Here is a 25,309-nt window from a genome sequence, read left to right as displayed (position 1 = left end):
CTGGGGGTCTGCTGCTCACACCCTTCCCCCGCACTGTCGGATCCGTGGCAGCTCCCGACGGAGCTGGCTTCGCTTCCGCTCACCGCGAGGGCACCCCGCCTCGTCCCTCACACTCACGCTGCTGTGCCGCCGCCGATGTCACTCTGGCCATGTCCCCTTCTGACATTCCGTGCCGCCGCCACCTCTCTCCACACGGTAGCGGGTGTGCGCACGCCTCCCTGCCGGTCCCTTCTTCACGTTCCAAGGCCGTCGGCGGAGACCGGACATATTTAGTCCCCGGCTGCCGGCGTCGAGCAAGGCCTCCGCCCACCGCACGGCCGCTGCTGCCTCCCGTGTCCCCCCGCAGATCAGGGCCAGCTCGATCGGTGCCTCTCGCCTTCCTGTATCGATTGCTGTCTTGGGGGCAGGATACTTGATCGGATAGAGTGCCGGATTGTCTGGGGAAACTACGTCACTCTCAGAGCCTCGCTAGCACGTGGCCATCGCTGTCGGCTGCAGGCCACGCCCCCTCTTCCAGCAGGTTTGACGCCTTGTTGACAAATTTGGTAAGCCCAATGTTCAACTTGATGTTTTCAGGATTTAGTGCTGCTATTATGGCCTGGCGGCATGATCGAACTCCTAACCTGACCCATTCGCACCACAATAGTAGCCGTCTGTCTGTGAGCATAGCTGGGCATGCACAAACTATGTGTTCCATTGCTTCAGAGTGATAGCCACACATCCTGCATTCGATGTTATTACCTGAGCGACGCCATTCCGGCAGGTTCTTTAAAAATGGCCAGTCACACATCCTTAGAGCTAAAAACTTTTGTTTCCAGTAAAGTGCAAATGTGCTTGATAATTGGGGCACCTCAACACCTGGTTTAAAATTGGAAATTACTGCCCAGGCGTGTTTCCTTTTTGACAGAGTTGCCCTGTCTGAATGAAAAAACCACAATCGGACGCTCTCCTTAATGGCAGCTTTTAGCACCGGCTGGGAGGGGTTTGTTGCCCAGAGTTCTTTGACTCCTAGTAACTTTAGGCTGTGATCCAGGTGTTGCCGGTACTTCTGGTTGGTCTGGCATTTCGCTATTTCTCGCCAAACTCTGGCCTCCAGGGAGCCCTCCCTTGAATTGCGCAGTCTATTGCAGAACTTTATAAATGCGCCAGCCTCAACGCCGTGATGATCCTGTAGGCCCAGTTCGAGTCGAACCTGGGCTGGTGAAGCTGATTTTGGCAAACAAAAGGCACGTTTAAAAATGTGTATTGTTAGTTTGTTTAGTAAAATACTAGTTGTGCCCTTTGTAATCTCTTGCCCGTACGATAGAGAGTTGATTATCCTCGCCTTCATAACTTGGAGCATGGGGGTTAGACTTGGGCCAAGTAGCTATTTTGGCAGTTTCGCGGCAGCGGCCTCTAGTGACAAGGCTTTGGTCCTTAATGTTTCTTTTTGCTTGATGAATGAACATCTGCGGTCGAAAAAGATACCCAAATAATTATAGTAAGATGTTGATTCGAGTTTTGCTTTATTAAAGAACCACCCACCACGTGGCCTCTTTTGCTTCCCGAAAGAAATTGTTTTAGTTTTGGACAGATTCAGTTCTATGGAATTTATTATGGTGTAGGGAAGCAGCTCGTCGAGAAGCCTCTGTAGGCCCACTTTTGTATGACTTAACAACACCAAGTCGTCGGCATAGAGCAGATTGCTGATGCGGGTTCCGTCTAGTTGGGGGGGATGGCAGTTGACACTATCTAGTGACGGAGATAGGTCTGATATAAACAAGTTAAAAAGGAGTGGAGCCAGCACATAACCTTGTTTTACGCCAGATTTAGTCCTGATTTTCCTGGACACGTGGGAGCCTTCGCCCAGCTTGATTCTGATCCATGTTGCAGAATGGAGTTTGACGATAGCATGTAAAAGGGTCGGAGTATGCCCCGGGACTCAAATTTTTGCCACAGTAGGCCCCGGGGTACACGGTCAAAGGCCGCTTTAAAATCAACAAAACAGCAATGCAACTGGGTTTGTTGATTTGCTGCTTTCTCCACCAGGACAGATAAGGTGAATAAATTAGTTGTTGTGCCAGAGTTAGCCACAAATCCAGTCTGGTTAAAAGGGAGGCGCTTTGTTGTATCGGCCCAGGCCTGAATCTCTTCTAATAAAATTCTGGCGTAATGTTTGGACTCAACATCTAGGAGTGCTATAATTCGGTAATAATTAGGGTCATTTCTCTTCCCGCCTTTGTGTATTGGGTGAATGATAGCTCCTCGCAAGGACTCTGGAACGGTGTTGTTTAGCCGGCAATGGAGAAACAGGGGGGTCAGGTAAGCTGACCATAAGCCTACGTCGAATTTAAACATGGCCTGAGGAAGACCGTTTGGCCCTGGAGCTCCTTCGGCCCTGGCTTTCCTTATGGAACATGAGATCCTGTTTTTTAACTCATCCGATGACACTATGGACTCCGACAGTAAGTCATTGTTTTTTGCAAGGCCCTTGATTGTTGGCACTTCTGGCACATTAGTGGATGAGTAACTGAGATGTGATCGTCTTGAGCTCCTGGGCTCTAAACATAGACTCACCGGATTGGCTGAACTGTGGGCTTCAGAATGGTCATCGTTTGTGTTATGGTCTTTAAAATGCATTGATAAGAATTTGCTCCATTCGACTGCGCTGATGTTTGCATTACTGTCACCACTTCTACCTCGTAGCCCCGGTTTACAAGAGACCAGAATTGCTTTGAATTGGGATTCTTGCTTTCGTGGATAAGCTTCAGCCAAAATTGATCCAAAACCACTTGTTTTTCCCTGCGTAATGTGATCTTGAAGGCTACCTGAGCTTGCCTGTAGGTTGTAAATTTGGTTTTGTCGCCTGGGCTCTTCCTAGATAGGCATAGTGTTCGATTTCTTTGTACTTTTAATTGCTTAGTAGCAGGAGAGATGCAAAATTGAAATGCTTGTTGCCTTATGCTCCGCTTAGGTGGCGAGTCTTCAAATAATTGAGTTATAAAGCTAGCCCAGCTGCCACTAACAGAAGTATCTGCCTCCTGTGATAAATGTAATAGAGCTCTACATTTTTCCATCATAGGGAGAGCCATAGCATTCGTCCATTTTGTTCACTTTAGATTTTCTATTTGACAATCTGAATGGGTATGAGCGAGTTCCTGATGACATGGGACATTTGCTGATAGTGTTATGATTTGTGGCCGATGGTCGCTCTCGGCTTGTGATGCGATGTGGTAGCTCTCGATCAGGGAAAGTATCTCTCTGCTCCCTAAGGTGAAGTCCAAGAAGGAGTGTGTTCGACCACTTTCCTCGCGGCTTTGGCTCCCAGAGCCAGTGTTTTTCAATGATTTCCTCCCGAAATGTCCTCTAGTGGCGCACAGCTCTTCCTGCTCCGCTGTTTTGCTCACTCACTCTGCTCTAGGTCGCGATATCCAAAACCAGGACTGTTCCTTATATATAATCTTTTTGGAGAGTCCATCCTCTTGCTGTTTCATACTTCGCCTCTTTCCCACCATTATAGAAGTGCCAATAGCTCTTAAATACACTTTAAACAAGTCCCAGATGACTTGGATTTTTGCTGATCCCATATTGGCTTGAAAGAAAACCGAAACCTCGTCCCATTATATTTAATACCACTCCTTCATTTAACAGAATAGTCCTATCTAAGGTCCAAATTTTTATACCAATCTTACTGTAATGCCTAAAGGACAAAAACATAGCCGAATGATCTGAGAGGATAGCTGGCAGATGTTTAACCTCTTCAACCGCTGTTAGTACCTTCCGATCTACTAGAAAATAGTCGATAATGAGTAGTGGACATATTTTTTACTATAAAAGGTGAAGCCTTTTGTCTCCTCCATCTTACTTCTCCAAATGTCTACCAAATGTAGCTCCTGAATCATGGTTAACTACTGTGGATATTTAACTTGGTGGTTCTATCTAAATCCTTATTTTGTACTATATTAAAATCGCCTCCGATTATCACCGGAGCACTAGTTAGTATTAAACATGCTTCAAGCTTAATTAAGGCATCTGGGACATCATTGTTCGGACCATATTAATTGGCATAGACTGTTGGCATCCCTTGTATCCTCAGGTTGGCTACCAACCATCTCCTGGAGGAGTCTGTCTGATAGTTTTCTAATTTGATGCCGAGATTGCATCGTATAATGACTGCCACACCTCTTGTGCTGCCTCTTTGGTCCGAGCACAATACTTCCTGAACCCAGATCAATTTATTAAATGCTGCATCACGCTCGCCCCTTTCCAAGTGAGTTTCCTGAAGCAGAAGAACACTAGACTCTCTTTTCTTAAGAAATTCTGAAACCCGAGCCAACTTCTTCCTGGATCTCAAACCATTCACATTCCAGGATATGAAATGAACCAGGTTTTTACTCATTTCTATAGTACGATACCTGCCTCCAAAAAGACCACCTTAATCTTAACTTATGCTCATAACCCACTCCCTCTCTACAAAAAATCCAAAAACCACTCATTTTAGTTAGAGTCACACTACCATATGACAGAATAAGGACAACTTTTTTCTTTTTTTTTTCCCTGATGCTCGCACCACCCAGTGCACCCCACCACCCACCCACCGTGGGGAACCCTCCTTCCTATCCCTAGGCGACAAAATCGCCTTTCGGGAACCTCCGAGCTGGGGGAGGGAGAATCCAAACCAAACCAAAATACTAAGTGTAAGGGTAACTAATACTTAATATAAGATAGATCCTCTAACTCCCTATTTATGCCTTTATTCTGACCCTTCCATCTGTGTCAGCAGAGAGTCAACCTCTTCTGGATCTCTAATAGTGTACATTTTATTCCGCCACATTATCTTCAGCATTGCGGAGTACTTTATCTGTACCTGGGCCCCCTTAGAACGTAGGTCGTTCATTTTTACGCCGGGTTCTCACTGCGTCTGGGCTGTTCTCTTACCCATATCAGATCGAATTTGATAACTGAGGTCTCCAAACTTCAAAAAACTATCCTTCGGGGCACACCCCAGCACTAACTCCTTGACCGAGAACGAGAGGAAATTTATCTGAATCTTCCTTGGGGTTTTCCTCCAAGGGTGTAACCTAAATGGGTCTCTATGCACCCTTTGTCTCTCTCTGTCCCAATCAATATCTGCCCTATCCTGAAGTAGACCTCCCAACAACTTACACACAAAAACTTTGATATCTTCAGAATTTTCAGGGATATTGAAGAGACGGACATTATTGCCTGCCTTGCAGTTCAAGTCTCTCCAAGTCCTCTTGCAACATCTTATTTTGCTTTTTAAGCCCCACAATTTCGCTAGTGTTTACAGCCGTCGCCGCTGCCAATGACTTCACCTCGCCTTCTAAGGCTGGGGTCCGTTTAGCTATTCCATCTATTTTTTGTTCAAGTATCCCACATTTTTTATAAATATCCTTCTGATTATATTCAGAAGTCTCAAATTTAACCAAGATGTCTTGTCTCGAAGTATGGAGCAGACCTGCCAGCTGGTTTTCTGAGGAAGACATTCCTTGCGGACTATGATCTGACCCCGAACTCTCACCGTTACTCAGGCTAGGACTATTACCTTCATTGCCCTTACCCGTTATGTCATTCTGAATTACTTGTGCATGGGATATTATTTCACCTTGGTTTTCTGCCAATGGGGAGAAACAGTTTTCCAGCCACAGTGGTTCAGACTGGGGTGGGTGTTCCACAGCCTTATTTCCCACCCCCTCTGCAGATCCTGCAACCCGCTCCATGATTTTGAAATAAGACCTGAGAGAGGGGGAAGGTTTCGAGAAAGAACACGTCTCCCTAGGCCCACACCTCTTGGTACTCCCAGATCCTCTGGTTGCTTTTTTAATTGGGGTTACAGCTTGAGGCTCTCTAACTGCAGGGACTTTTGCTCTTCCAACAACACCTTTCTTTTCAGGCACAGAGCGTAGGAGATACCGGTTCCTCACCGGCGGAAATTGCAGCATCTGCAGCAATCCCTGTAGCCTTTTTCTCCCCTATGAGAGCTTGGGTTGTAAGTCCCCAACCACCACCACTTTCCAACTCCTCGATCCTTACGTTCACACAGGAAGGGGAGGTCGTTTTCCATCCACCCCCACTTTACCTTAACCTTTGCGCTATATCCCTGTTACTGTAGCCAAAACTCTTCAGGGAAACAAAGGGCCGCTCCCTCTCAACTTGTTGCCTGTTCTGGGCAAACTGAATCTGCACCTCTCCCGTGATTTGCCACCGAAGTTACATGCCCAGAAGAGGCTATGCAGGCTCTGCCCCTCTTGAGCCCGATCAGCGCCGTCAACGCCAGAAATCTCCGGAGAAATGCCACCGCCCAGAACCAATTGCCCAGAAGGGCGAGGCCACCTTCCGCAACCGCAACAGTGTCTGTGTCCATATGCAAACAGGGAATAAAACTCTCACGTTGCTCACTTTCTATTTTTGCCACTACCGCTACCACATACCACGCCGTTACCCGTTACCATAAGCTTCACAACGATGGATTCTCCGCTTCTCCGCTCAGGAGCTCTTGCGACCGGCGTCAGCCAGCCGCCATGTTCCCCAATATGTCTTACCTGATACAAGTTTATATTGCTAAAATTCCTGCACTCCCTCTTTATACCTTTGAGGCTGAAGACATTAATTCCACTGGAAGGCGTAACAAGCATTGGAAATGCAATAGGTCTCGTCTTTGTTTAAGTTAAAGCTATTTGCTTTGCTCTTGGTATTGTATTTTAGCTATGTCTTATTGAGTATTTGTATGTGATATGTTGTGCCTTTATGTTGGTTGAATTGTAATTATGTGTGTATTAGTTTAACGCATAGCGTTAGAAGGAGAAGAGCAGTGTTTAAGATTTGGGACGGAGAGTGATTAGAAGAGTAGATGAGGGTTAATGAAGTATAGTGAGGAGAAGAGTAACATGAGGCAGAAGAAAGGGGAGTGGGGAGAGTAGTATGAGGGAGAAGGAAGAAAGCGTGGAGGAGATCAGTGTGATTTTGAAGGAAGGAAAGTGTGGAGAGCAGTATGAGGCATAAGGAAGGGAGAGGAGTAGAAGAGTAGTAGGAGGGGATTATGAAAAGAGTGTGAGAAGTAGAAGAGTAGTGTGAGGTAGCAGGAGGTAAGATTATTTGCTTGGTATTAGGCATAAGTAAGTAGATTGGCGTAGGAGGGCAGTGTGAGGGAGATTGTAGGAGAAGGAGGAGGAGAAGAGTAGTGTGATGCAGAAGGACTGAGAGTGATGAGCGGAGGGAACTCGTCTGTCCCCAGCCATACTTTTGACCTCAGAGCTGTTGAGTGATCCTATCACATGTCACGTGAAACATTTACGCGGTGTTGCTTTTTCAGGGTGAAGCCTGGATGTGTGGAGGGGGAGGCGGTATGTTTGGATGAAGGATCAGAAGGTCTGTCCCTTTGGTATTTAATAGCGATCTGTGTTTGTTAGCCAGCGCTACAGCATTTAATAGGCACTTGTCGCATTTTACAGCGCAAGAATTTCCCCGTGTGTTCTCTTTGATTTTCACTTGTTCAAAGTTCTTAATACCTTTCGAAGGTTAAATATTGGGGGGAACACAAGCAGTTCTGCCATCAAGTGTGTCAGTGGAGATGAGAGCAGTTGTGTCCACAGTGCTTTCAAGTGACTTGGAACTCCATTATATGAGGGGCATAGCAGTTGGTTTCCCTTCCAGCTTTGAACTCCAGGCCTTAGGGGCTTTGCATTCACCATATACGAGGTGCTGCTTTTCAGTGCGAAGTGCCTTGAACTCCGGGGAGCCTTCGGCCTGGCCTTGGTTGGTCCTTTTACTGGGACACGGCGGGGGAGAAGATAAGCTGTTATGCCCCCACACAGCCACAGAAGAGGCAGGGAAGCTTTGTGTACAGCGCCCTGGTGCATTTGTTTCCTATCCAGGACGGGTGCTCCTTACATGGGCATAGAGCTCTGCGTGATTGGCTAAGGGCTGCAGAGGAGGCTGAGTTAGAGTGACGTATGTTAAACAATGATGGACGAACCCAATGTATGTGTAGGCACAATCACTAGTAGGCAGTGTTTGGAACCCACTGGGTTTGTTAAAAGACCCCTCACACACCAACCTGGTTGGTGTAATGCTTCATCATTGGGGTCCCAACCGGGTGGCCGTGTGCCCCCCGGTTGTGCTACGACGCCTGGTTACAGCGGAGCTGGTGTGGTGCCAAGATGTGATGTGAATTAAAAATACCTCTAAGAATCCTTGTCTCTCTATTTTTATTAGTGGCAGCTCAGGATATGATTAAAAATTATATCTGATGCAACTAAAAAATAATTAATTATCTTGTAGTTGTCTATGTGATAGGTCTACATGTTTCAGCCCGCAGGAGAATGTAGGAGGGGCTTTCTTCAGGACCGTGAAAAGTGGTGAGTGGCAAAATGTGTAGTGCCACATGAAAAGTGAAAACAATGAAAAACTAGTACCTACACACGGTGTGTGGACTGCATGTCTACGTACTTACGGACACTTTTGAAAAAGGACCTGTGGGAAAAAGAACAGCACAGAACATGTATATACACATGACAAACAGACAGCATATTTACAGTGGTATTAAGCAACATAAAATGCAATCTTAAGTGCTATGGTCATCCAAAATGACCTGCCTGGTGATTGGTTCCTTTAAATGCATATATACATATGGTGGACATGCTGCATGCAAAAGTAGTGCAGCAGCTAGTATGATAATATACAGTCTTAGCGCTGCTATGAAGTTGTCAGGCTTCTCTGTGACAATCTAGTGGCAACCAGGGGTTGTCACGATGTTGGCTGTGGCCACCGTGAAGTACAGTGCTGCAGCGCGTTAGTGTGGAAGCTTTCCACAGTGGTGATTGAGTCGTGCGTTGGCGTCATGAGAGTGAACGCACACGTGGGGAAACCGGCACTGTGCCGTCATGCGGAGCGCGCAGGTATGATATTATGCGCTATTAAAAACAAATGTAAGGGAAGCGGGGTCGCTTCAATAGGCAGCGCTTGTGATAAAAGATATATAATTACACTACGGTCGAGTTTTAGTGGCTGATCGGGGCTCGGGAGGAGTTCACTCCTCTGTCAGACTCTGGGGAGAGAGATAATTTGGAGTGAGAGGCATGTGAGCTGCAGGATCGAGTGTGCTCACGGGAAGCCTCTTAATTCTATCAGCAGCCGCAACCTTACTTGGTATCAGAGCATAACCCGCCAAAAACCTGTTGTGATCTCCCATCGTCCCGGATGGTAATGGGGGCTGGCGCGGGCTCGGTTTAAGTAGCAGCTGGATCCATAGAGTGCGTGCCGGTGTGGGCATAGGATTCATAGAGTGCGTGCCGGTGTGGGCATTGGAGGGCCGGCTATGTATGTAAGCGCAGCGGTGGGAAATAGACTCCTGCACATGCGTGGCAGTGAGATGCTATCGCACACGCATGCGTGGGGGATGACAGGTTGTCATCTGGCACGCATGCGCAAATAAAGGCCCATAGCGCGAAGTGGAGCGCTCGGCCATTTAGGAATGGTGTAATGCTCATGGACTCAAAATGAGCAAACAAAGGCCCATAGCGCGAGGTGGAGCGTGAGGTGGAGCGCTCGGCCATGTAGGAATGATGTATGCTCATGGACTCAAAAGATGTGGTGTATAAGACTCTGCTAGGTGCTAGAACCTGGTGAAGGCGTGCAGAGTGAAAATGATGGTCCTTAACTAGAGTCCCATGATAGTGGCAGTTGACTGTACCTAAAAAAGGGAGGGGAAGGTAGGTTCTACCTGAAGAGTAAAGCCAGCGAGGCCTGCCGGTGGGGGTTGCGCAGACTGAATAGTGATGACAGCGCAATGTATGATAAAGTGCTTGTGCAGGCCTGACTCTGTTGGTCTCACATACTGGCTAATCTTAATGGCATAATGTGTTAGATATAGTCAGGGTGGAAGATATGATGTGGCCGCAGGTTGGCTCTGATACACAGGAAGAAGCTGCGACCATCACAGAGACCTCATACGAGGCGAACTAGGACGGCTCTGCCTGGCGGGCCCGGTGCGGTGGACCTCCCCTGCCGCGGCGAGGAGAGAACGTCTCGGACGGCTGTAGTACTGCGACGAGGAGGTGTGTGCGCCAGCTAATGGAGGATTGGAGATCTGGCTTCATGAGCTCAGGGGAGGCGGAGGTGTCTTTTCCCTGGGAGGCCGGTTGTGACAGCCGGCGTTCCTAATCCAATGGGGAAGACAGAGGCCCGCCAGTCGCGCCTCACGTTTGACACCAAGAAATCAGCGAAACCGCCTCCCGCAGACTCTGCTGCGGGGACAGAGGCGGCTCCTGTACCGACAACGCTGGAAGCCGAGACCAGCGATGGTATGAATACCCTCCGGATGGAAATGAGGCGAGGCTTCACGGATATAGGGGACAAAATGGACTCAATGGCAGCGCACATGGATACTATAGCTCGCACACTGGAAGGCCATGAGACAACGTTGACTGAGGCTGAGCAGCGTATATCCAAGGTGGAAGACAATGCGGAGCAAGTAAAGACGACAACGGTGCAGATGGACAAGCTCCTCAAAATCATAGCAGCCAAAAATGAAGACATGGAAGAGCGCAGTCTCAGAAATAATATACGCGTCTTAGCACCAACACGGGGCGAATGGAGGTGTACATCGAAAAATTGCTGAGAACAGTGGTGGGTGCGGAGGCACAATCTCCTCAATTTATAGTGGAGCGTGCACATCGCTCTCTGGGGCCGAGGCCTCCTCCGGGGAGCACGCCTAGACCCATCATCGCACGCCTGTTGAACTACAGAGATAGGGATGTTGCGTTGCGAGTTGCTAGAGAACAAAAGAACTAGACGTACGAGGGAGTGTCTTTCACGATGTTCCCAGACTTCACACTCCAAGTACAGGAAGAGAGACGTAAATTTCTAGCAGTGAAACAAAAACTGAGGCAGGCGGGGATTGACTATGCCCTCCTTTACCTGGCCCGCCTCCGCATCACACACCAGGGAAAGCAGACTCTCTACACCAGGCCGCAACAGGTGGAAGAATTCCTGAAGAAACTGCGAAGACAACTGAAACCGGCGGCTCAGCGGGAGGAGTTGGGACGGTCCCCTTCCCCAAACGAGAAATAATGGCAGCGGGAGCTCGGAGAATGACAGGACAATGACCCTGCAAGGGACTATGGTCCCTCACTTGAGCCCCACACGTGGCCAGGCTACGGGATCCACGACACTCACGCAGGTGGTAAGAAATAGCAGCAAAAGATACTGTCAAGTGATGTTAATGGGACATGAACACGGCAGCCCCCATAAATACTGTCCAGGAACTGGAAAGTTCGGAGGGTGTAGCTGGATGGTATTGGGAAACTCGTGTGCTACCTAGAGACAGCACCCCATCGGGGACTACCCACTTTTGTTAAATGTTGGTTATCACCTTTGGGTCCTTCCCGTTATCGTTTCTCGCAACGCATGTTCAGAGGGGTATGGACCTTGGTTGCTACGGGAAGGCCTATAGGCGTAGGGAGGGGGGAGGGAATGTATACATCTGGCATATTTGGGATGCTTCAGTGGGACGGGGAGGGGAAGGGGAGGATTTGTGAAATGGCAATTAGCAGTCATGTGCATCAAAGAGATTATCAATGTCACCACTGTTCTGGAGCAACTTCGTTGTACATCATGATTTGGTTGCAATTGATAGATGGTAGGGAAACAGAGGGATAATGACACATTGAGGGTGCTGACATGGAATATCAGAGGGCTGGGGGATGCACGAAAACAGAGGCAGGTACTGGCATACCTCGATAGACACAAAATTATTGTGGCAAAGCTACAGGAAACTCACATAGATCCACAGGTTGGTAGCCGATTTGCGAGCAAATGGGCAGGACATCGTCTATTTTCATCCTACTCGTCCTTTGCTCGGGGAGTAGCTATCCTCTTCAAGAAACAGGTTCGCTTTGAACAGATGGGAGTGGAAGAAGACCCGCAGGGTCGCTATATTATTGCTTGGGGGAGGCTGGGAAAAGATTCTATCACATTCGTTAATTGCTACGGCCCCAACACAGACAGCCCATTGTTCTTTACTAGACTGTGGGGCAAGATGTTGACCATCGGCTCCACACACATAATATGGGGAGGGGACTTTAACGCTGTGATTCAGCCCCCCTTGGATAGGGCGCAGGACGCGCTGCAGGGCATTCTAGAGGAAAGCGGACTAATTGATAGCTGGCGACACCTGCATCCACAGGGGAGGGAGGGTACCCATTTCACCTCGTATAGGGGGACCTGGGCAAGGATCGATTACTGTTTGCTGTCGAGAGGGTTAGGATCGAGTATTTCAGGCCGAACTAGGGGAGGAGATACATGACTTCTTCAGGAGAAACAAAGGATCGGTCGATAGTGTAGAAGTAATATGAGTAGCGTTCAAGGTGACTGTACGGGGTATATGTATCTCTAAAAGCTTTGGTGTACTACGGGATTTGCAGAGAACGCTACAAAAGTTGGAGCAGGAACTGAAGGGGCTAGAACGACAAATGGAGGGTGGGGAGACTGGACAAATACACACAGTTTTCCGCAAGAAACTAACGGAATATGAGGAAACGGCGCAGCGCGAAGTGAAACATAGAGGGCGTTACTGGGTGGCTCGTAGATATGGGGAAGGTGAAAGACCAGGTAAGGCGTTGGCGGAATTGACTCGTCACACCCGCTTCGCCTCACATATCTTGGAAATACAGGTACCAGGGGAGCCACCAGCACGGGACACAAGGGATATCTTAGACACATTTTGTACTCATTATACGAAGCTGTACACCTCGCAGAGACAGGGGCCACTTGAGCTTGACGACTTTCTGGGGGACGTAGCGCTGGGGTGGGTTAGCGATACGCAATGGGAGTTTCTATGTCTCCCGTTCGAAATGGGTGAAATACGGGAAGCAATAATGCAGCTAAAGAATGGTAAAGCGCCGGGATCGGATGGACTCCCCGCGGAATTCTACAAAAGTTACATAGATATCATGGCACCAGTGCTCAAGGAGGTGTACGAGGCGTCATTGGAGGTGGGGGTGTTGCCTCCTTCGATGAGAGAGGCTATGGTCACCTCTCTATTGAAACCGGGGAAGCCCACGGAATCATGCGACTCGTATAGGCCGCTGTCGCTGATGAATTGTGATACTAAGATATTGGCTAAGGTGCTGGCAAATCGACTGTCCCTCCTTATGGATAAACTGATACTCCCGGATCAGTCCGGGTTTGTGCCGGGTAGAGCGACCTCTCATAATCTACGAACTCTGTTCTCACTAATTCAGATGGTGTCGCCGGAGTTTCCATTGGCCGCGGTGTTTCTGGATGACACCAAGGCTTTCGACTCGGTGGAGTGGGACTATTTATTTGAGATTCTGCGGAGGATGGGTTTCCCACGTTTATATTTGTCATGGATACAGTTATTGTATCACCGACCTTCGGCTAAGGTCTTGATTAATGGGTATGCATCTCAGCAACTCTTGATAACTAGGGGGACATGGCAGGGCTGCCCGCTGTCCCCGCTGTTGTTTGCTATCGCGGTGGAGCCCCTGGCCTCCAGGTTGCGACAAGTCCATCGGGATAAGGCGTTCAGGTGCTGCCTCAGACAGTTATTGATATCACTGTATGCGGACGATATCACGCTTTATGTTAGAGACCCCCAGGACAACATAAACCCATTACTGCTGGAATTCATACGATTTGGTCGGTTGTCTGGAATAGGCATTAATTGGGGAAAATACCAGGTATTTCCACTTGCGGATGCGGTCACCCCGTTTCCGCTGGATTTTCCGTTGGAGTGGTGCAGTGACGAGCTAAGGTACTTGGGGGTGCAGGTAACTCGGGACAGGGAGGAGACTATACGGGCGAATTACGGCACTGCCATGGAGCGCCTAAGCATAAGTGTGACGCGTTGGATCTCCCTGCCCCTTTCAATGGCGGGACGGGCATCTATCATTAAAATGATAATATTACCACAATGTCTTTACCTATTTCTCAATATACCCTACTACCCTGGGAAACATTTTTTTCATCAATTACACTCTGAACTTATTAGGTTACTCTGGGGTGGTAGGCATCCGCGATTGTGCTGGGCAATACTGACTAGGACATATGCCCAAGGAGGGCTTGACATACCTGACTTTGAGGTGTATTTTTTGAGCGCTCAGGCGCAATTTGCATATTATTGGATCTATCCCCCCCGGTATATGCCGCAAGTGGCAGTGGAGGACTGGCTCGCGGAACCGATACCACTCAGTGGGCTAATACATTGCCCGTTGCGCGCCCGGACGGAGCAGGCTACCACAGTAACTAGCACGGTAGACGCGTAATGCCAAATAACAAAGCTTCTTAATATCCCCTTTCTATATTCCTCTAGGCTACCCCTAACCTATCACCCCACTCTCTCTTTATTGCAGGAAAAGGGGTTCCGCGATCTCTGTATAAGGGCACAGGTTAGCACGTGGGGAGATCTCTTCCAAGCGGGGCAATTGCGTACACTGGACCACTTCATAAAGGGAATGCATTATACACCACTGGATGTGTTTCTGTACGTGCGTCTACGACAAGGAATGAGGGCGCTCCTCCCTGATTTTCCGCAGGAACCAGAATGTTTGGGTCCTCTACATCAGATGTTGGGGTCCAAAGATGGGAAGCATTTGGGATCTAACCTATACCATGCGATACATGAACATGGAGGACGAACTGTTGGTTCGGCTTGGCAGTATTGGGGGGAGGACATGGGGCAGGATATTACGGATGAGCAATGGCGCTACTGCTGCCTACAAACAGCACAGATCTCGGCCAGCTGTCGGCTACGAGTATTACATTATAAGTATTTACATAGACTATACTATAGACCAGCGAAAAAGTTCAGGTTTCGGCTAGCAGATAATGACCGATGTGAAAGATGTAAGCAACCGGGGGCGGGATTTATACACCTGGCCTGGGAGTGCAAGATACAGGAATATTGGGAGCAGGTGTTCGCGGCCCTAGAGAAGATGGTTGACATCAGGTTGGGTAGAGATCCGCTCATTGCATTATTAGGATACACACAACAGATACCTGCCAAATGTAGGAAATTCATAGCATTGTCCCTCTTGTTGGCTAAACGAAGAGTGGCATGTAGATGGGGAAGGGGTCGAGCACCAAAATTCAAGGATTGGCTTGCAGACCTGATGTACTGTCAGGAGCAAAACACCACGTATGCTGAACTTTTACCTCCTGCCTCTAAGCCCAAAGATATCTGGGGGCCATTACAGGACTATCTTCTAGCCCCGGACGCAGCGGACTCATCTGTCCATGAATAGCACTGTCCTCGAATGTTATGGACAATCCTCTCTCATTATATGACGGTATGGCCTGCCGAACATGGAAGATCTGGATTTAACATGCTGATACTACTGCGAACCCTTCACATGGAGATCTTGGTTTATCTGGATATGTACATTGATATTGCATACGGATGCAGAGGTGGATTATATCTGTATAGTATAACTTGCATTGACTGAATTACCATTGCCTTGTTGTAACATGTTTGCCTAAAAAGCCATAAATAAAGTTTATAAAAAAAACTTTTTTAAAAAAGGTTGCCTGTCTTCAGTATTTTCCAGTGCTTCTGGATGATCTGTCAGTTAGAGTGACCCCATGCCGCCGCCTGGATGTGTGGAGGGAGGAGGGGGGGAGGGATGCTGATGCAGATGGCAGGGAGGAGGGGTTGGGCCACGAGGGCAGCTTTACCCAAACTCGGGAAGAAGGCAAAGAATAGCGTCAGCGTTAAAATGAGGAAGTGAAGCAGCAGCACTGTAGAATACAAGTATTTAGGGATTTTCGGGAGAACCCGGGAAAGCATCGCCCGCCGAGCATCAGTATATAAAAAGGAACAGAAACAGTCAAAGAAATGTGGAAAAAGGAGAAAGTGTTGTTATGAAGTTTTTGTAACCCCCCTGCACGCGCAAGGAGGGTGTTTGTCAAACGCGCGTGCATTACCTCTTCCGCCCACGTCTTTAGGCAGTTTAAGGAGTACGTCTAACATGATTGACAGGGACAAACTGTACACGACACCCGCACTGGGGATACAAGCTCTTTCTCCATGGTGCCCAGGGCGACATGCAGGACAGGCAAAAATGCCAACACGGGCAGCAGGTGATGGCAGAAAGCACCCGTTGCCATCAGCGGTAGCACAGCCCTTTCACAAATAATAAACCAATGCAATACACCAGGATGACATTGAGGTGCAGGGAACATTGGTACAAATGAAAACCTACCCAGTTCCTGCTCTCACAGCACAAACAAACAGCACACCTAACTCACACAGAGACACAATCACCATAGACGGACACTTCAGCCGAGTGCGCGGGCCCGGCCGGCAGTCATTGGCCACAGCCAGGCACAAACCTACACTGTGGCCCTGGTTGGCTCGCTCCTGGCCCCCTCTTGACATTACGGTAGGCCCCACCCGAGAACTGCTGCACGTCACCAAAGAAACAAAAGATGCCCTGCTCGCTGCCGACCAGGTCATAAACCAGGATGACACTGAGGTGCAGGGCACAGAAGAGCACCAGCAGGCTTAAGACAGACTTAAGACACACTTAAGACAAACTTAAGACAAAATCCTAACTTAAGTCTGTCTTAAGTCTGTCTTAAGTTTGTCTTAAGTTTGTCTTAAGTTTGTCTTAAGTCTGTCTTAAGTCTGTCTTAAGTCTGTCTAAAGTCAAACTTAGTACAAAATCCTAACTTTACTACTACTAAATGCCTTCTGTGAATACCAAAAGTAGTAAGTTTAGGATTTTGTCTTAAGTTAGTTCTGTGAATCAGGCCCTTAGTCATGAAGTTAGAAGATTGTATATGAATTTTAAATTTGGAAATCTTCCAATACGAGAAGGTATTTGGGTGTTTCATAAGCATACAAAAACATCCATGATGCCATTCTGTAAAGCAGAAATTCAAGATTTTAATTATGTTTTCTTTTTCAGGTCTCGCATATGCAGCACGCATGTGCTACTTAGGAAAAAGACCTTTTGCCATCGATTACCTTTTTCAGGCAAAAACATGCACGCGCTGCATTGCTTTGAATGGCAACGCGTGCACGTTTGGCGATTCCCTTGCGGGAGCGAGCAGCGCCATCTGGTAGCAATTATCGCGCTCGCTCTCACAAGGGAAACACTGCGTGTCCCTGCTCTCGGCCGCACTCCCCCCACTTGAGGCGCGCGCGCTTGTTATTTCATTTTAGTGCACACATGCGTGCACACAACTCCTGGGCTTAGTGCTTTCACCTGATATTGTCCGATTACATTACACTAGGCCACACCCGCTTGCCTTTCCCGCATAATTATAGCGCAAACTTGAACAACGGTCATTATAGCGATTCACACGGAACTCAGCTCCCCTTACACAACAGTTTTTAAGGACAGTGTAACGAAGCGATTTGCACGGAATCACAAGATGCTGCGCCTGAGCCGAGATTCTAACCTAGTTACCCAGTTCTAACATCCGCAGCTCTAGCCGCAACGGGTGTGATATTAGGAGATTTGTCATAAGAAGAAGCACTCCCTGAGCTGTGAATACGTAGTGCTTTCACCTGATATTGTCGATTACATTACATTAGGCCACACCTGCTTGCCTGTCCCGCATAATTATAGTGCAAACTTGAACCAAGGGCATTATAGCGCTTCACACGGAAATCAGCTCCCCTTACACAACAGTTTTTAAGCACAGTGTAATGAAGAGATTTGCACGGAATCATAAGATGCTGCGCCTGAGCTGAAAGTCTAACCTAGTTACCCAGTTCTAACATCCGCAGCCCTAGCCGCAACGGGTGTGATATTAGGAGATTTGTCATAAGAAGAAGCACTCCCTGAGCTGGGAATACGTAGTGCTTTGACCTGATATTGTACGATTACATTACATTAGGCCACACCCACTTGCCTGTCCCGCATAATTATAGCGCAAACTTGAACAAAGGCATTATAGCGCTTCACACGGAAATCAGCTCCCCTTACACAACAGTTTTTAAGGACAGTGTAACGAAGCGATTTGCTCGGAATCACAAGATGCTGCGCCTGAGCCGAGATTCTAACCTAGTTACCCAGTTCTAACATCCGCAGCCCTAGCCGCAACGGGTGTGATATTAGTAGATTTGTCATAAGAAGAAGCACTCCCTGAGCTGTGAATACGTCGTGCTTTAACCTGATAGTGTCGATTACATTACGTTAGGCCACACCCGCTTGCCTGTCCCGCATAATTATAGCGCAAACTTGAACCAAGGGCATTATAGCGCTTCACACGGAAATCAGCTCCCCTTACACAACAGTTTTTAAGCACAGTGTAACAAAGCGATTTGCACGGAATCACAAGATGTGCGCCTGAGCCGAGATTCTAACCTAGTTACCCAGTTCTAACATCCGCAGCCCTAGCCGCAACGGGTGTGATATTAGGAGATTTGTCATAAGAAGAACACTCCCTGAGCTGGGAATACGTCGTGCTTTAACCTGATATTGTACGATTACATTACATTAGGCCACACCCGCTTGCCTGTCCCGCATAATTATAGCGCAAACTTGAACCAAGGGCATTATAGCGCTTCACGTGTAAATCAGCTCCCCTTACACAACAGTTTTTAGGCACAGTGTAACGAAGCGATTTGCACGGAATCACAAGATCCTCCGCCTGAGCCGAGATCCTAACCTAGTTACCCAGTTCTAACATCCGCAGCCCTAGCCGCAACGGGTGTGATATTAGGAGATTTGTCATAAGAAGAAGCACCCCCTGAGCTGTGAATACGTAGTGCTTTGACCTGATATTGTCAGATGATAGCTGGCGGACAAGGTCGGAGTAAAGGACATGGCTTGATGCACACTGGGATGGCCCAAGGCTCAAGGATGGTAGCTGGTAAAGAAAGTAGGAGTAAAGAAAATGGCTTGATGGACAATGGAACAGCCCAGGACTCAGGGATGATAGCTGGTGGATAAGGTAGGAGTAAATAAATGAAAAAATGAAAAAAAAAGTATTTGATTAAGCGCACTGCGGCCAAGCGGCTTCCTGGCGCTGGTAGCAAGAGCAACAGTCACAGAAACAGCCCGAAGGAGTTAGCCGGAGTACGCCTGAGAAAACAGAAAAGTTTTCAAAGATTTACGAAAATGGGAATAAATGGGAATGGATCGCATGGACAGGGGAAGGCTATTCCAGAAACGGGGGGCCAAAACAGAAAAGCGTGTGCCTCCAGTTCTGGTTTTGCGGAAACGGGGGACATTAAGAAGGGCCAGAGATGAAGAGCGGAGAGTGCGAACCGGGGTGTGAGAAGAAATAAGGGAACATATGAATGCAGGAGCAGAGCGGGCAAGGGCCAAAAAAACCAAACAACCCATTTTAAAAAGAGAACGCTGAAGAACAGGGAGCCAGTGAAGAGACCTGAGGACGGGAGTGATATGATGGGTTTTGGGAAGGTGAAAAATGAGACGGGCGGCCTGGTTCTGAATAGCTTGCAAGCGGCGTGATTCGTAGGCTGGGATGCCCACGTACAAGCTATTCCCGTAGTCAAGACGGGAGGTAATCAGGGCCGTGATGATGATTTTGAGTGCCTCTGAAGAAAAGAAGCGGGAGATCTTTCGAATAAGGCGAAGGGATAGAAAGCAAGAGGAAACAACAGAGCTGATTTGTGCATGCATGGAGAGATCATGACTGACCTGAATACCCAGAGTTCTGACTGAGGAGACGGGAGTGGGAAGAGGGCCAAAAGAGGAGGGCCAAAAAGCAGAAGACCAGGGACTGGAAGAGCCGCCCGTCAAGACCAACTCGGTCTTGTCCGGGTTAAGCTTGAGATGGTTAGAGCTCATCCAATCCGAGATAAAGACCAAAGTAGAGCGAAATTTAGAAGAAGACAGAGGTGAGGAGGAAAGATCAAAGACAAGCTGGAGGTCGTCGGCATAGTTGTACACGGAGACCCCCTGAGCAAGAAGAGCGGAGATAAGAGGGTGAATGTATAGATTAAATAGCAGAGGAGAAAGAGAGGAGCCTTGGGGAACACCACAGGAAACCAAGCGGGGGGAGCAGAAAAGCCAGACAGGTGAACAGCCTGAGAGCGGCCAGAGAGGAAGGAGGCACATCGTTTAATGCACACTGGGATGGCCCAAGGCTCAAGGGTGGTAGCTGGTAAAGAAAGTAGGAGTAAAGGACATGCCTTGATGCACACTGGGACGGCCCAGGGCTCAGGGATGATAGCAGGTGGGCGAGGTAGGAGTAAAGGACATGGCTTGATGCACACTGGGACGGCCCAAGGATCAAGGGTTGTAGGTGGTAAAGAAGGTGGGAGTAAAGGACAAGCTTTGATGCACACTGGAACAGCCCAGGGCCCAGGGATGATAGCTGGTGGACAAGGTAGGAGTAAAGGACATGGATTGATGCACACTGGGACGTCAGAAATGTTGAACTAAATGTTCTTGGTAGACCACCCTGGCTCAGGAATATTAGCTGGTGGACAAGGTAGGAGTAAAGGACATGGCTTGGTGCACACTGATACTGCCCAAGACTCAAGAATGGTAGCTGGTAAAGGAGTAAAGGGCATGGCTTGATGGAGAATAGAACAGCCCAGTGCTCAGGGATGATAGCTGGTGGACAAGGTAGGAGTAAAGAACATGGTTTGATGCACACTGGGACGGCCCAATGCTCAATGTTGGTAGCTGGTGAAGAAAGTAGGAGTAAATGACATGCCTTGATGCACACTGGGATGGCCCAGGGCTCCGGTATGATAGATGGTGGACAACGTAGGAGTAAATAACATGGCTTGATGCACACTGGGACGGCCCAAGGCTCAAGGATGGTAGCTGGCAAAGAACATATGAGTAAAGGACTTGGCTTGATGCACACTGGGGTGGCCCGGGGCTCAGGGATGGTAGCTGGTGGACAAGGTTGGAGTAAAGGACATGGCTTGATGCACACTGGGACGGCCCAAGGCTCAAGGATGGTAGCTGGCAAAGAACGTAAGAGTAAAGGGCATGCATTGATGCACACTGGGACGGTCTAGGGCTCAGGGATGGTAGATGGTAGAGAAGGTAGGAGTAAAGGACATGGCTTGATGCACAATGGGATGGGACAGGGGTGAGGGATGGCAGCTGGTGGAGGAGGAAGGAGTAAAGGACATGGCTTGATTTACACTGGGACAGCCCAGGGCTCAGGCATGGTAGCTTGTGGAGAAGATAGGAGGAAAGGACATGGCTTGATACACACTAGGATGGTCCAGGACTCGGGAATGGTAGTTGGTAGAGAAAGTAGGAGTATATGTCAAGGCTTGATGGACACTGGGACGGCCCGGGGCCCAGGAATGGTAGCTGATGGGGAAGGTAGGAATAAAGAACATGGCTTGATGGACACTGGGACAGCTTATGGCTGAGGGATGGTAGCTGATAGAGAAAGATGGAGTAAAGGACTTGGTTTGATGGACACTGGGATTGCCCAGGGCTCAGGGATGTTAGCTTGTAGAGAAGGTAGGAATAAAATGCATGGCTTGATTGACACTGGGACAGCACAGGGCTCAAGGATGGAAGCTGGAAGAGATGGCTTGATGGACAGGGCACAGGTATGGGATCTGGTGGAGAATGTAGGAGTAAATTACATGTCTTGATGCACACTGGGATGGCTCAGGGATGGTAGCTGCCGGAGAAGGTAGGAGTAAAGGACAGAGCTGGATGCACACTGGGACAGCCTAGGGCTCAGGGATGGTAGCTGGTAGAAAAGGTAGGAGTAAAGGACATGGCTTGATGGGCACTGGGACGACCCAGGGCTCAAGTATAGTAGCAGGAGGAGAAGGTAGGAGTAAAGGACATGGCTTGTTGGACACTTGGATGGTACAGGGCTCCGGGGTTGTTGTTGGTAGGCACGGTAGTCATTAAAGAAATGGCTTGATGGGCACTGGGATGGGTCAGGGCTCAGGGATGGTAGCTGGTGGAGAAGGTAGGAGTAAAGGACATGTCTTGTTGGACACTTGGATGGTACAGGGCTCAGGAGTTGTTGTTGGTAGACAAGGTAGGCATAAAAGACATGGCTTGATGAACAGTGGGATGGTCCAGGGCTCAGGGATGGTATCTGGTGAAGATGTTAGGAGTAAAGAACATGGTTTGATGCACATTGGGACGTTCAAGGCTCAGGAATGTTAGCTGGTAGACAAGGTAGGAGTAAAATACATGGCTTGATGCACATAGGGACACTCAGGGGTTGTCGCTGGTGTATAAGTTAGGAGTAAAGGACATGGCTTGATGCACATTGGGATAGCCTGGAGCTCAGGGGTTGTTGCTGGTAGAGAAGGTAGGAGTAAAGGATATGGGTTGAAGGACACTGGGACCGCCAGGGCTCATGGATGGTAGCTGGTGGTCAAGGTAGGAGTAAATTACAAAAATAGTTCTTTGCTGACCTCTACTTGCAAGCAGGAGACCATGACAATAAGTAGGGTTGAGCATTGGTTCTAAAGTAATAAGTCACATATTGGGTGAGTATTGTGCCTATAACATGACCTGAAGTGAGTCTAAATCACATTTCTGTCACAGGAAGCAGGACAATGTTGTGAGCATCAACACATGTACTTACCACAAACCTACGTGTGTTATGTTATATGAATTTGTAGAGTGCCGAAAATCACCCATGAGGGTATCCAGGCGCTGTTGGCGAGCGGTACGGTGTATATCAAGTGATGATTTATGTTTCATACTTGAAAGTGTGTAGGTGCTTTGCCGCATGAGAACAGGCTCGAACAGAGCGGAAGCACCCCTGAAACAGCTGCATCCTATATCCCAACGGATGGAGTATTCCGTATGATTACAGATTACATGTGGCCCCGAGCGGCCCCGAGCGGTGCTCCGGGGGGAGCCTGGGTGCTCCGGGGGGAGCCTGGGTGCTCCGGGGGGAGCCTGCTCCAGTTCTCTAGGAGTCCCTGGTGTCTCTGGTGTCTCAGGGCCCGGAATGCTCAGTTCTGAAAACTCTGGAGCCGATCATTCTAGGCGCAGAGACACTGGACCCAGACTGGACGGTGGAGCTGTGGGGGCTGTAAATGGGTGGGAGAGGGACGCTCAGAAACTCCCATTCTGCAGCAAGGGGAAAACACCCCTACTGCTGAGCCCAGGACACTCACATACTGCAGCATGGGGGGGGGAAGAACCCCCCCAGCAAACCTAAGTCCACTCACAAACTGCAGCATGGGGGGGGGGCAGAACCCGCCCCCCAGCAAACCTGAGTCCACTCATACTGCAGCATGGGGGAAGCAAAAAAAACACCCCCACAACGAACCCAGGACGCTCACATACTGCAGCATGGGGGGACAGAACACAACCCCAGCTGACCCCAGTGCACTCGCATACTGAAGCCTGGGTAGACTTCCCCCAGCACTGCCCCCGCACAGGCCTGAGACACCAGGCTCCTTACATATTTACCCGCTGGCCGCCCCCAGCATGTGGTATCGTGGAATTGGAAACCCCTTTTTGGAACTGGACCGGGTGTTTACGAACCCACGGACCTAACGGATGGCCTGGGGAGGATATGGGTGTCAGGATAGCGGCCTGAAGCAGATGCACGGCGCACCAGTACTCCTATCTGGAGCGCGCGCGTGCGGGGGCTCGCGTCTACAGGCCCCTCCGGTCCCAGACCTCCTGCGGCCCACAGCAGAGAAACAGAACAAGGATAAGCTGATGCCTAAGAGGAGGACAGAGATATGTTTTCATCCTTCCCCCCTCAGCCTCACTCAAGGGGGTGTGGGATCGACCGCTCACAACGACGCTTTTAGGAACCCGAGGCCCTCGCCTATATACAAAATAAATAAATAAATATATGGCACCAAATTACGCGAGGCCACAAATTCGAGGAAAATGCAATTTAAAAACAGCTCTGTCCTTAGGTTGGGAGAGGAGGTGCCATTGCACGGCTCGCCGGTGCTGGCACCTCTGAGGGGGACCACGTTGTGCCTCAGCCCCGCCCGGCCCCACTCACAGCCTCATCTTCACATGCAAACCTTACCTAGTCCGACGAGGAGCGCCGCGGCCAGGAGGGAGCCCAGGACACACCGCATGTCTTCAGAGGCCGGGCGCGTACGAGGCGAGTCTGTGCGTGATGTACGCGAGGGATGTCTGTGCGTGAGTTCTGTGCGTGATGTCGGTGCCTGATTTCTGTGCTTGAGGTCTGAGATTGAAACTTTGTGAGTGATGTCCGTGAGAGATGTCTGTGCGGGATGTCTGTGCGAGGTGTCTGTGCGTGACACTTGGATGTGATGTCTGATGCCTGCGTGAGGTCTTTGCCTGATGTTCGTGTGTCTCTGTGCAGTGCCCCTGTCTGTCTCTCCTGGGTGTCTCTGCGTGATGGCTTTTTATACCTTCTCTCTCTGGGGACAGTGCCTCACCCGCACTAGACTGACAGGTTTCCAGCACTGACATGTGACTGAGGACCAGGGTGCGAGTGCCCTGGGGGTTGGGGTTGGGGGTGGGAGTGGGATGAATCCACCTCACCCGGTAAATACCGCCCCGACTGGTGGCTGGTTTACCGGCTCTGCTGAATACCTCTTCTTTACAGTTTTCATCTGAAGGTCTCGAGTTCGACTGTTCGAGTGCCCGGCCTCAGGGGGGCATTGCACCGGATATCTGCTTACACTGCTTACACCCCCTGGTTAGGAATATAAAAAGTGCGTGAAATGGCCCCTGTGAGGAGTTTTCACCACCCCAATGGCGAATAGCAATGGATGCGTCTGTGCTTTCCGCACGCCCCGGGGATTTGACGCACATGGGGGTGTGTGAAAAACTCGGGCCCCCTGGTATCTGTGACTCTGGTGGTGTGAGGGTGAGCGCGGGGGGTGCATTGCGTAACGGAGGTCAAAATGGGAGTAACACGCAGAATGGGGTTCCTGATTTATAACATTCCGCATGGCTTGGTACTTTACGAGATCTGTTTTCCAAGAGTGAGTTTTGGCAGAGACGTTTTAAGGCATGGACAAAGAGGGACCTGTCCAGGGCCCCAGCCTTTCAGGGGCCCCAGAGAGAGCCAGCCTTGTGCTGCAGAGTCTTACCCCGATGCCCTTGAATGATTCTTAAACAGATTGCTCAAATTATCATTTTCCTTCAATTTCTTTTTAATGTGGGTGGTGTATCGGAGTCATTTTGCAGAAAAATACTCCTGGTTTTCAAGAGCGCGAAGGACTGCTCTGGGTGCAGTGTGTTTCCCTCCTCTGCAGGTGTGATCCTATAAATAGAGAAGGCACATCGAGGGAAAGGGATAGTGAGGTTCGGGAGGCGTGTTTTTGGCGAGGATGAGAAGTCTTTTAATTTCAATAAGATTTTATTGAGATTTTTGTCAAATAAAAACAAAACCGAAACACACAAAACTAAAC

The 25,309-nt window shown here is 49.1% G+C and overlaps 1 protein-coding gene across 1 annotated transcript in view; it reads right to left on the bottom strand.

Annotated features, from left to right (window-relative positions):
* Positions 1 to 24,268, bottom strand: part of LOC146847638 (lymphocyte antigen 6D-like) — an 84,065-nt gene extending 59,797 nt beyond the window's left edge. Inside the window, exon 1 of the mRNA XM_085651775.1 lies at positions 23,950 to 24,268. Within this exon, the coding sequence (XP_085507901.1) occupies positions 23,950 to 24,001 (52 nt within the window). The 5' untranslated portion in view covers positions 24,002 to 24,268. The remainder of the gene's footprint in view (positions 1 to 23,949) is intronic.
* Positions 24,269 to 25,309: the final 1,041 nt, after the last annotated feature.

This window comes from Triturus cristatus, chromosome 4_1 (genome assembly GCF_964204655.1).
Source record: "Triturus cristatus chromosome 4_1, aTriCri1.1, whole genome shotgun sequence".
Lineage (NCBI taxonomy): Eukaryota > Metazoa > Chordata > Amphibia > Caudata > Salamandridae > Triturus > Triturus cristatus.
This window is presented reverse-complemented; position numbering and strand designations above follow the sequence as displayed.